The 12,587-nt window shown below is 44.3% G+C and overlaps 1 protein-coding gene across 46 annotated transcripts in view; it reads left to right on the top strand.

The window, feature by feature from the left end:
* Positions 1–12,587, top strand: part of MSI2 (musashi RNA binding protein 2) — a 448,144-nt gene that overhangs the window by 359,706 nt on the left and 75,851 nt on the right. For all 46 annotated transcript variants that reach the window (XR_013979845.1, XR_013979846.1, XR_013979847.1 and 43 more), the window contains one exon: positions 148–262. Coding sequence is in view for 42 of the 46 variants with exons in the window: in XM_080983060.1 (XP_080839186.1) it covers positions 148–262 (115 nt within the window). In the remaining 4 variants the exon portion in view is untranslated. The remainder of the gene's footprint in view (positions 1–147; positions 263–12,587) is intronic.

The following is a 12,587-nucleotide window of genomic DNA, read 5'->3' as shown; positions in this document are numbered from 1 at the left end:
GCTGGCCTATTTTTAAAGTTCACATTTTACAGAAGAGCAATGCTAAAAATAACCCCCTTCCCCCCACAACTTAACCAGATCAGTTCAGCATTTGACATTTTACATGAATTCATTTGCATCTCATTTGTACATGTTTCTGCTTAATAGGTGGAATGTAAGAAAGCACAACCTAAAGAAGTGATGTTTCCGCCAGGGACGAGAGGAAGGGCTCGTGGATTACCATATACCATGGATGCTTTTATGCTAGGGATGGGAATGTTGGGTAAGTGTGCAATAGATGAGCCATCGGCAAGAATGTGTCTATGTTTTCTGTACGTATTCCAAAGCTCAGAGCTGCCTAACTGTTGTGTGCAATAGATGAGCAGCCAGCAAGAGCCTGTTCCAAGATTCGGAGGTTCAAAAATTGCATGACTTGTGCAAGATACAGCGGTGTGGACGATGGGGGCTCAATTATCCTTTCTGTGGTAAAAGGTGATCACATACACACTCTGGAATACCCAAATTTGCATTTAAATGGATGTTTTCAGTGGGCCCTTCCACACACATTCACAAAAGCAGAATTATGCTTAAAACTGTTCTCTTCCTCCGCCTCTTCCCCCCACCCCCAAAGAATTGAGTCACACATTCTTAAAGGTATCTTTGACAGTTCAGCACAGATAATTAAAAATCTTCATGGCTTTAAATGGCACAGAAGATGGAGAAAGCCCAGCGAGAAACATAATAGCGTGGTTGTAGCAATAATTAGAAGTTCCAAGGAGAGAGGACGGTATTTGAGCCCAGACCATTGTGTCCAGAAAGTACTAATTAAATGGGATAAATGGTATTTAATGCTGAAATTCTATTTGCGTGGCAGGTCATCTTAGTTATAATTGGCTCTCATTTGTTTCTCCTTAGCTGTTCTTCCTATATTACCTGACAACTGCTTGATTGTAAATATATATTAAAAACTGGGGGGAGATAGGTCTACCCCAGCGGAGATTCTGATTATCCACCCCACTACCTCCCATCCCTTAAATGTTCAATTGATTCTCCTCACCTCTTTTTCCTTAATATCATTGAGGTAGTCCTTGGCCACTTTTCTGCCTGAGCCCTGAGTATTCTAGCTAATCTTGGGCTTTTCCTTCCACAACCGCTGGGAAAGTCCTGGGCCTTGATCACCTTATTCAAAAAATACAGTGGTACCTTGAGTTACAAACACTTCAGGTTACAAACTCCGCTAACCTGGAAGAGTTACCTCGAGTTGAGAACTTTGCCCCAGGATGAGAACGGAAATTGTGTGCTGGCAGCACAGCGGCAGCAAAAGCACACCTCTAGTTAAGAACAGTTTCAGGTTAAGAACGGACCTCCGGAACGAATTAAGTTTGTAACTAGAGGTACCACTGTAACTAGATTAATATGAAACAATTTGAATAAAAGCATATTAGCTTTGATGTAGGCATTTCATTTTTTCTTTGTGTTTTTGTGAGATTGGAGAAAGGAAAAACTGGAAAAAAAGAAGGGAAGACAAAATGGTGCAGTTCTCAGGTCACTCTGTTCCCATATGTAACCTCACAAACTGTCACAGGGACCGATCATGTGAAAGGCTTTGCAGTGCAGGGTGTGCAACCTCCAGTGCCCTCCAGGTGTTGTTGCACTCCACCATCCCTGATCATTGGCTATGTTCTGCTGGAGATGATGAGAGCTGTAGTCTAGCAAGATCTGTAGAGCATAATATTGGTAACTATGTGCCCACCAGATGTTGTCAGACTACAATTCCCATTACCCCTGACAACTGGCCATCCTGACTAGGGCCGACAGGAGGTGGAGTCCATCATGTGGAGGCCAACTGGTTGCCCATCCCTGCTTCTGGAAATACAGTATTTTTTGCTCTACAAGACTCACTTTTTCCCTCCTAAAAAGTAAGGGGAAATGTGTGTGCATCTTATGGAGAGAATGCAGGCTGCACAGCTATCCCAAAAGCCAGAACAGCAAGAGGGATTGCTGCTTTCGCTGCGCAACGATCCCTCTTGCTGTTCTGGCTTCTGGGATTCAGAATATTTTTTTTCGTGTTTTCCTCCTCCAAAAACTAGGTGTGTCTTGTGGTCTGTGGCGTCTTACAGAGCGAAAAATACGGTAAATAAAAGTAAAGCCTGGCAGATGTATATAGCGAGAATGCAACAACACTGTAAATAATATCTCACACGTAAATACTAAAATAATATAAATGATTTACTTTAGTTCTAAGTTAGCATGGTTCAGTGGTCAAAATCACACCATTGTTTAGGGGAAATGTGATGTGATCAATTGACTTAAATTACCCCTTTTCTTGCTCATTTAAATCATTGATTACTATTATTTTATTGCTGATTTAAATCACCTTAAACCAATCCACACTCCAAAAATCTGGAAAGGGTATTCAAAGCCAAGGTTACCACTGTTAATCAGAGGAAAGGTTTAACCCTGAGGCATATTTATGACTCAGTACTATTTGGGTTAGCTCATGGATTATTTTAGACATTAAAATAGAGCTGCTTGTGGAAACTGCAGGCTGGCACCTCAGTTGAAAAGAAATGGCATGTATGGGTTTTGGCAGATCATCTCTTGCCGCACAGGTGCCTGTTAGTGCATGTAGAGTGCATGGATTCATTAAGAGATCCAAATTGGTTCTGTTCCACTGGTTTTTGCAGGGTGACTCCTAATGTGATCTTATTAGATTTTAAATCACCCTGACTTGCTCTGAATGAATGATTGATTCATGATGAAGGCCAGATGCTTAACTATCTGCTCCAGTTCTTCTCTGGCCCCCTCTACCCCTTTCCAGCTCTTGGTTATTGAGGTGGCATCATTACGAAGCCGCCAAGTTGCAGCAGATAAGTCTGAGTCTGTCTTGTCCATTATGTGCATGTATCCCTAGTTGCCTCCAACAAGTCAGCTTCAAGGTCGACGGCTGTCAGCGGATTCTCAGCATGCAATCAAAATTTTCCATTCCTTACTCGTCAGTTGCACAGCAGTGAAATCCCACCCATGAACAGAAGAAGGGTGTAATTAACTCATCAAGCAAAATTAGCACAGGGAGACTGAGATGTGGCCTGATATTTAGCCAAAGACCTTTAGTCGCACAATTGCATTGCTGATTCTCGGAGAATGAAACCAAGTATTTTTATTTTATTTTTTATACCCTTGAAAGCATTGTCTCCAGGTTGGCAGCCGGCCTTCCTCCAAAGATGGTGTGGACTGGAGTCCATACAGCTTGGCCACCCTGAGCTTGGATTAAAAAGCATAATCAGTTCCCAGGATTGCGTTTCAAGAACTAACATAGGTGACCCAAACTGACTGAATGCTTTTTCTAGGCAGCTACTTTAAGGAGTCATTCCAGAAGCTAGAGTGTAGATACAAAACATTTAGTCAGAAGGTGCCTGTAGAAGAGAACATTTATATCAAAAGAATGGGTCTGGTACTCAGCAGCTCTGCTGGTGACCCACATGAGCTGTGGAGAGTTTTCATACAGGATATAAAGTCAGGGCTGTCTGAAATTATGCTCATTTGGGAGCTTCCTCCAACTGGGTCTTGGTAGACTAGCCATGGAGTCTTGTATCAGCGTTCAGTATATAGGCGCCATGTCTAGGGGGCCCTGGGTGCCAGGGAACCCACAAAAAATCTGGGTGCTTAGCATCCACAACACGGGGCTCCGACGTAACTTCCAGTTACTGAAAGTCGTGTTGGAGCCCTGACGCAGCCTCCCAGACAATGTTGGAGGCCCTGCCATGCCTCTGAACAGGACGTAATCTCCAAGACCCTGTGAGGCCTCAGAGGAGCCGCCACACCACTGACTCAATGTGATGTCATGATGTCATGACATCGTGTTACATCACAGGTGCCATTGGGCTCCCATAACCTGGGGCCCAAGTCAGCACCCCTGATTCAGTGTCAGCAACTTGGATGAAGAAAGACAAAATAGCATGCCAGTTTGATTAGCCCCCTTCCCCCATGTCAGATGTGAAACTCATGGCTTGGTTGCAATCAAGCAATAGGTTAATTATCTGGAAGATTTGTCCCTGTGTCTGGTTTCTGTTAGCCCTCTGATTGTTACAGGGACCATGTGATATCACACTGATGTGAGTTACATTTGACTCTTAGAAGTTACCGTATTTTTCGCTCTATAACACGCACCCGACCATAACACGCACATAGTTTTTAGAGGAGGAAAACAAGAAAAAAAATATTCTAAACGAAACAGTGGATGTATAATTTTTGTGGTTCATGCTGTGGCCACAGACATGTGATCTGACGGTGAGTTTGGGGTAGCCCAATGCAAAAATCCTGAGGATCCATGTGGATCCATGCTTTGTACCCACGTTTTTGCACCACTGCGGCCCCAGGCAACAGTGGGTGCGTGCTTTTTTTGGTGCAAGCTGTAGCCATGGACATGCTATGTGATCTGATGGTGAATTTGGGGTGACCCAGTGCAAAAATCCTGAGGATCCATGTGGATCCGTGCTTTGTAACCAGGCTCTCTGTCCCTCTCTTCGCCCCACTAAGCGGCTCTTCTCCCGCTTTGCTGCTTTAAAGCGAGCAAAGCGAGCCACGGAGGAGGGAAGGAAGGGGAACCATGGATCCTCTGCTCACGACTGCAGCAGATCCCCCAGCCATCCGTAGGCATTCGCTCCATAATACGCACAGACATTTCCCCTTACTTTCTAGGAGGAAAAAAGTGAGTGTTATGGAGCAAAAAATACGGTACATAGTGGGCCAAATTTGAGCTGGTGTTTGAAGGATCTGGGCTGAGGTTCAGAGAGGTCGCACTTAGATGCACATCGGTCCAGTTCTGATCTTACAGCCAACAGCTGTTTATAGTGGTCTGTTTTAGTACAAAGTGTATTTGGCATACAGTTCGCAGGGATGTTGAAACCAAGCATGGCAGCCAGTTTGCAGGTGTGGCTGTACTTTTGTACTGCTTTCAGTTGTTTAATCAGATGAGGAAATGCATGAATGCCTACTTTACTTCCTACTCTCTGGAGTCCTAGCACATCGAAATTTCCTCCACAATATGTTCAAGCAGCCTCTCCAATTCCATAGGGGACTGTAGTGGAACAAAATAAAAGTTATGTTTGGTTAATCCTTCATGAAGATAAGGCCTTAACTTGAGACATAGGTCTTATTTTTAAAAGAGTAATGGACCCACATCCCAGTCTCAAGGTGTCCTTTGAGCGTGTGATTTTTTTATATGCCACGCCTTACCAATACAAAAACTTAGGGTTCCTTTCTTTTGTTACCCCCCCCCCCCCGGCAGTGGCAGGCATCTTAGCTGTGACCATCTGTTAAATACAATACCTAAAGCTTCTAACTCACCACCTCCTTTCCCTCCCAGGCTACAAAAAAGCTCAGCCAGTAAAATTTATATCTCTGGACCACTGAAATACTACCTGATGTGAACGTCTTAATTCCAGGAAGTCTCTGACTGACTTTTTAATATTACTGCGGGAGCCAGACCACAGCTCCGCAATAGTGCACACGTTCAATCTAGCTGGGCTGCATTCATGCATAAAAGAGGCTTGTGCCCTTCAGAGAAAGTCATTCTTGTAGAGGAGATACTCCTTATGAGAGAAAGCAAAGGAAAGGGTGGCATTGGCACGAGTACACCAAAAGTTTGATGCCATGAAGTCCCATTAGAAACCATCTCAGGCACCCAAATCTTAGCTTTTAGTGTTATTTCCAGGTGACATTTTTTGCAGAACAGGAAATTGGACAGTGGCTTGAGCTAAGACAAAGGAAGGGAAAGGCTGAGTAGAAGAGAAATCTCTCCCCCCCCCCCCCTTTTCTTGGTCTTTCTTCAGGAGTATAGTTTAGGTGATTAAGATGGCAGGGAGGATGGGGTGCCTCAGGCACTTCAAGCATACTCTTGAGGTTCATTTAAAACATGTAAAGGGTACATCTAAAAATCTGAACATTGCAAACCCAGTTTCGCTTCAGCACCTGAGATTTAATTTTTTGGAAATGTCACAAGGAAGCAGTTTTCTTTCCGAGTAGATGGGTGGAAGATACGAGGTTCTACTAGCCTGGGAACTCAGAACTGCAAATAAATCACCATTTCACTGTAACCCCAGGGCCAATTCAGCTGGATATTTCTTCCAGGACAAAGGCTCCTCCTCGGCTGTTGCCTCCTGGTGGCATTGCACATTGAGCATTTTCTTTAGAGGGGGTCCAGTAGACAATCCCTCCCATGGACCCTTGGATTCTGCAAGATTTAGCAGAAACACTGCAACATAGGAAAGTGCCTTAATCAAGATGTGGCCTTGTGAATAGTGTATTAGGTACCATGATTCAAGAAAATGCCTTTACTAAGCAATTAAGGCTATGTCTTGTGCACATTTACTAGGGATTAATTCCCACCGAAATTAGTGGGACTTTCCACCAAGTAAACATGCATAGGCTCTGGCTGCTAGTTTTCCCACTCTGGGAAAAAAGCTTGCAGCAAATTGAAAGGTAAACTAACTCAGCTGTTAAGTTTGAAAGGGTCTGGACATGTCAGGCTTCCGATCCTTGATTTCAAAATCGATACAAGCAAATTATTCTTTCCTTGACAAAACGGAGCTGGTACTCTCGGCAGTGGAGCTGCATTCTTATCTGAATGAGAAGGCGGATAGAGGGGAAGAGTTGATTTTCCAGGAGCCAAATGTTGAACACTCACGTTCACACTGGGGGACTCTGGCAGCCGTCCACTTAGCAAAGCATTATCATGCATCCTGCTGCCTCGGAGGGTTGCCCCATAGGGGTGGCATTTGAGATCCAGGAAGTCTTTCCAGATCTGCTTATTCTCCCCTTGCCCCAGCTGAGCAGGAGGCAGGGTGTCTGAGAGAGGGCCAGCAGAGTTGGGGTAGTTTTTGAGCCCTGCCACCTCTTTCTTGCCTGATGTGCAGCAAGGACCAGGCTCCTCTTCTCCATTGGAGCTGGCTGGAATTATTCCTGGGGCCACACGTGGGCACACAATCCCACAGCAAAAGGTCAGTGAGAATCAGGCAATGTGCAGACACAGCCAGTAGCACCTGTACAGGCTTTCTGGCTGCACCTGTGCAGTACTGATGCACACAACCCTTTTACAACCAGGCTTCTCATTATGGTTGGGCAATGGTGACCGTCATGTTGTAAAGCTTATAAAGATCCTCCTGCCTGTGACGGAGAGTTCCTCTCATCTGGAAACGGATTCCTTATGCTTTGCACTCTCACATCAAGTCTAGCATTTTGGGGACATTTGCATCATGTTTAATGCTACGCAATCCCCGATTTAGGGGCACTTCCCAGAACTTTCCCACTTTCCTCTCGGGACCATTTTTCAGACATTGTGTTGCCTGCTACAGGACCAGCTCCAGATTTCGAGGGGCAGTCTCTTGTGTCAGTGTGCCTCCCAGCAGGCTTGCCTGCTGGCAGCAATGGGCTGGAAGCTTCCGTTTTAATTTCCCACTATGCTGTATGTTGGGCTGGTTGTAGTGGGCAGTTTGAGAAGCTTCTTGCTGCCATTAACTTGGTGCTCAAGTCACTTTAGAGTGTAGCACTACAAATGACAGAAGTCTCCTATAAAAACTGACAGTAAACTTGTATTGAATCCCAAGACTTGGCATTTCAGGGGTGTCAGTGGTCCCCAAGTTCTAGAGTACAGTGCCAGTGTTGGCTGCATGCCCACACTAGCCTGAAAATCTGCAGTGTTTCCTATCAGGCGTCTGAAGAGCAGGATTCCCCAGTGTTTCTGTCTCTGGGCAAAAGAGAAAGAGTGGAGAAAGAAGTTGTGTTGTGAAAAGCATGTTTGATTGTTGATTTAGGTCTCTACTTTCATGGATAGGAAGTTCTCTCTTCAAGGGAGGTAATCGAGGCAAAGCCTTGATTTTTCAGTTTAGTGACAAGAGATAATTACTGCAAGATTGATCATTCGCCAGAAGTACTGAAGCAAATAAATTGCTCAGTACCCATTGCAAGGCAAGAATGGCGGCTAAATGGGAAATGGCGGATCGGCCTGCCTGCCCATAATTTGGCTTGATGAAGCATCCACATGGGCATGGTGTTAATGTGCTATTGATATTCAGCCAGCCAATTTCTCCCCGTGCGGATCAGGCTCTGACTCGTTAGAGCAGAGCTGGGCACTGCAGCGGCAAATGAAGAGGAAAATTGAAGTAATGTTGTATTATAAATTTATGATTTCATCTGCCTGACCTCGAGAAATGTTCTGTGATGGGATATATGGATGAGAACCACTATCCAGTCAGCTGTATATTTTGTCTTTGTTGTTGGAAGTGATGCAGTTTCAAGGAAGTATGAAGCAAGGGGCTGGTGGGAGGGAGGGGGGAGTGACACAGGTGTGCTTGTGGTGTTCGGTGATCCTGGTTGATTGGTTTTGAGCCTCTCTTTCTCTTTTGCTTTTAAATTGAAGGAAGTCTTGTAGTCCGTGTGTTCTGGCGCAAGATTTTTCTTACTCTGATCATCTTGCCACCTAAGGCTCATAACAGATAAAGTATACCTGTTCCCCTTTTCATGTAGGAACTGAAGTTGAGGAGCCGATTCATAAAACACATGGCTGTGTCCTGCGCTCTAAGAAAGTGCAATGTGTGAGGACCAAACTAGGCATTTGCTTTTGTAATGTCCTTCCCATTTTATGTAGTTATTTATTTCATTAAATTTATACGCTGCTCGACTGTAAAAGCAAACCTCAGTTTACAACGAGGTAAAGCAGTAAAATCAAGAAAAATATACCACAATAGGTTAAAACATACAAAAAGTTAAAATTCTGAAACAGGTTAAAATGCACATCAACTTTCTAAGCATCTGGGTAAAGGTAAAGGGACCCCTGACCATTAGGTCCAGTCGTGGCCGACTTTGGGGTTGCAGTGCTCATCTCGCTTTATTGGCCAAGAGAGCCGGCGTACAGCTGTGTCATGTGGCCAGCATGACTAAGCCGCTTCTGGCAAACTAGAGCAGCGCACGGAAATGCCGTTTACCTTCCCACCAGAGCAGTACCTATTTAGCTACATGCACTTTGATGTGCTTTCGAACTGTTAGGTTGGCAGGAGCAGGGACTGAGCAATGGGAACTCACTCCATCGTGGGGATTTGAACCACCGACCTTCTGATCGGCAAGTCCTAGGCTCTGTGGTTTAACCCACAGCACCACCCGCGTCTGGGTAAGCTTGTCTAGCCACCCAGAGTGGCTAGGGAAACTCAGCCAGATGGGCAGTGTATAAATAAATAAATTATTATTATTATTATTATTATTATTATTATTATTATTATTATTAATGTCTAAACAAGAATGTTTTTCATAAGCACTGAAAATAATACAGTAAAGGCACCTGCTTGATATCAATAGGCAGCGAGTTCATTTTAAGCAAGAAAAAGCACTTTTAGAGACTTGATCAGAACCAGAGAAAGTTGGTCCTCACCTATTGTTTCTATATTCTCCCCAACACCACCTGTGGCTTTTTCTCTTTGCAGAGTCAATGAAAAACATGTGTTTCCCCACAGGAGAAAAAGGCACTTGGGGAATAGCAATTTGGACCAGGAAAGGGGTTAACGCTTACTGTCTTGCCATTCCTCCAATTCAGATTGCTCCTCCAGAAGTTTTGTACTTGTAACATTACAGTACAGTCATACCTTGGACGTCGAACGGCATCTGTTCCGGAAGTCTGTTCAACTTCCAAAACGTTTGGAAACCAAAGCGTGGTTTCTGATTGGCTGCAGGAAGCTCCTGTAGCCAATCGAAAACCGCGGAAGCCCCATCGGACATTCGGCTTCCAAAAATAGTTCACAAACCGGATCAGTCACTTCCGGGTTGGCGGTGTTCAGGAGCCAAAATGTTCAAGAACTAAGCTGTTTGAAATCCAAAGTACGACTGTATCTCCACGTAGGTTGGCCTCGAGGGTGATTCTTAGTATTGTTTCCTCATGTTGTTGTGTTGTCCCCCTTTCCCTTGTATTTGTGTGCATCACATATTCCTAACTGGCTCAGCATTTGTTGAAAACCCTGTAAAAGTGGATTGGAGGACTCAGGAGTCGTGCTGAGCCATGACCTGCACACATTACTAGCCCTTTGTAAGGCCAGTTTGACATCTGTATGCTGGAAAGGTCAATCTGCAAACATACTCAGAAATGATGAGGGAAATGTACCTTAAAAATGTCTCTTCATGCCAACCTTCACACAAGATCCAGCTCTGGAGAGTTGAATGGAAGAGGAGCAATACCTTATTCTCCAATATTTCACTTCTGAAAATATGCCCAAGCCATCTTCTCACCATCGTATTACAGCACTACTCTGACTGCTCTTGTTTGCTTTACAATTATTTGCCTGCACTGTTTTAAAAGCTCAAAGGCTATTTGTTAGCGAGAGGTTTGTCAGTGGTAGAGCATCTGCTTTGCATGCAGAAGGTCTCAGGTTCAATCATCAGCATCTCCAGGTGTGGCCGGGGGAGAACCCTGCCTCATACCCTGGAAAGTTGCTGCCAGTCAGTGTAGACAATACTGAGCTAGATGGACCAGTGGTCTGACTTCAGTATAAGGCAGCTTCTCATTTTTGGGGGGGGGGGGTTAGAATATAATTATCCTACAGTTATTTATCAAGGCATGCACAATGACAGGCTGTGTCCTCTATAGCACCTTAATATTAATGTGTCTGCATCTACACGCATGTGCTTTAGAGACAAGATGTAGCTTCATAACTTGGGATGGAAGCTGAACCCTAGAAAATAACAACTCTAAGAATACACATCCATTCTTAAGTGTATTAACGCATCCATTCTGAAGGAAATCAGCCCTGAGTGCTCACTGGAAGGACAGATCGTGAAGCTGAGGCTCCAATACTTTGGCCACCTCATGAGAAGAGGAGACTCCCTGGTAAAGACCCTGATGTTGGGAAAGATGGAGGGCACAAGGAGAAGGGGACGACAGAGGACGTGATGGTTTCTCGAAGCTACAAACATGAGTCTGACCAAACTGCGGGAGACAGTGGAAGACAGGAGTGCCTGGCGTGCTCTGGTCCATGGGGTCACGAAGAGTCAGACACGACTAAACGACTAAACAACAATAACAACAAGGATACACATTAATTACATTTGACATAGTATTCCCGAAAGGCAAAAAGAGGGACATTTGCCAGAGACAGGTCCAAACAAACAAAACCAGAAAATAAGCCAGGTAAACAATAACAGTTGGAGCATATGTTGTAGATATGGATTCCATATTTGCACAATATATTTTCATAGGAATCACCCACAGGAGCAGTTTGGTGCTTGGAAAATTAAATATGTGAATCTGCCCATGAACTGTTCTTGGAACAGTGCTTGTATGTCCCACCCCTTGAACTTGTTGTTGTTGTTGTTTAGTCGTTTAGTCGTGTCCGACTCTTCATGACCCCGTGGACCAGAGCACGCCAGGCACTCCTGTCTTCCACTGCCTCCCGCAGCTTAGTCAAACTTATGTTCGTAGCTTCGAGAACACTGTCCAACCATCTCGTCCTCTGTCCTCCCCTTCTCCTTGTGCCCTCCATCTTTCCCAACATCAGGGTCTTTTCCAGGGAGTCTTCTCCTCTCATGAGGTGGCCAGAGTATTGGAGCCTCAGCTTCAGGATCTGTCCTTCCAGTGAGCACTCAGGGCTGATTTCCTTAAGAATGATAGGTTTGATCTTCTTGCAGTCCATGGGACTCTCAAGAGTCTCCTCCAGCACCATAATTCAAAAGCATCAATTCAGCCTTCTTTATGGTCCAGCTCTCACTTCCATACATCACTACTGGGAAAACCATAGGGAGTGACTATATTGTTATGTGGTCCAGCCGTTAATTTTTAAAACCGAGCGCCTCAAATTCAGTGTGACAAACTCATTACTCCATTGACCCTGAAGTGAGCCCTCATTAAGGAGTAAAATAGTATCTGGTTTCAAAACAGCACTTTACTATGAGTTTTTTGGTCCTGGTGGATGCTGGTGCCTTGGTCAGAACTGCATTTTATCAATATTATTATTCAAAGAGACGGTTTGCAAAACTTACCTCTGAATGATCCAGTAAATTTCTGGCAGGATTTGCATTGTGAAATGCATGTTAAGGAGACAAACAGGGTGTTCGCGTGCATTTAAAGCTAGAATGCCTTGTTTGGCCATTGCTATTTTGCTTTGCGTGCACAGATCCATCCCGTCATAATTAGTAATCAAAATTCATCCAAGCGTTTAATGTTCCACCTCTAAATGATGATTAATAGCAAACAATATGGACGTCTAAATCTCATCTGAAATGGAGGGGACATGCTATGTTGGCAAAATAATTGAGCATGTTGCATTGCAGTGCAACAGCTCTGTAAAAATGAACACAATTGAAGGGATGAAACCTCAGCAAAAGAACAAAATTTACATTTGATAACAGGGCACTCCACGAGCTTGTTCTCGGTTAAAACCAATGGAAAGATTTGCCCAGATAAAACGCAGAAAGCACTTTTGCAATAAACCCCTGCTCTCAAGAACATAGGCTGGCTACTTTCATCTTTAAAAAGTGTGTGTGTTATCCCAGGACAGAAGTTCCCACACTGTCTGCCGGAGCATGACAGAAATACTAGTGTGCCACAAGGAATTAAAGTTCTTGTGAGG

Source organism: Podarcis pityusensis (assembly GCF_964106645.2).
Source record: "Podarcis pityusensis genome assembly, chromosome: 15".
Taxonomy (NCBI): Eukaryota; Metazoa; Chordata; class Lepidosauria; order Squamata; family Lacertidae; genus Podarcis; species Podarcis pityusensis.
The sequence above is the reverse complement of the archived record's forward strand: the minus strand, read 5'-3'. Positions and strand labels throughout refer to the sequence as shown.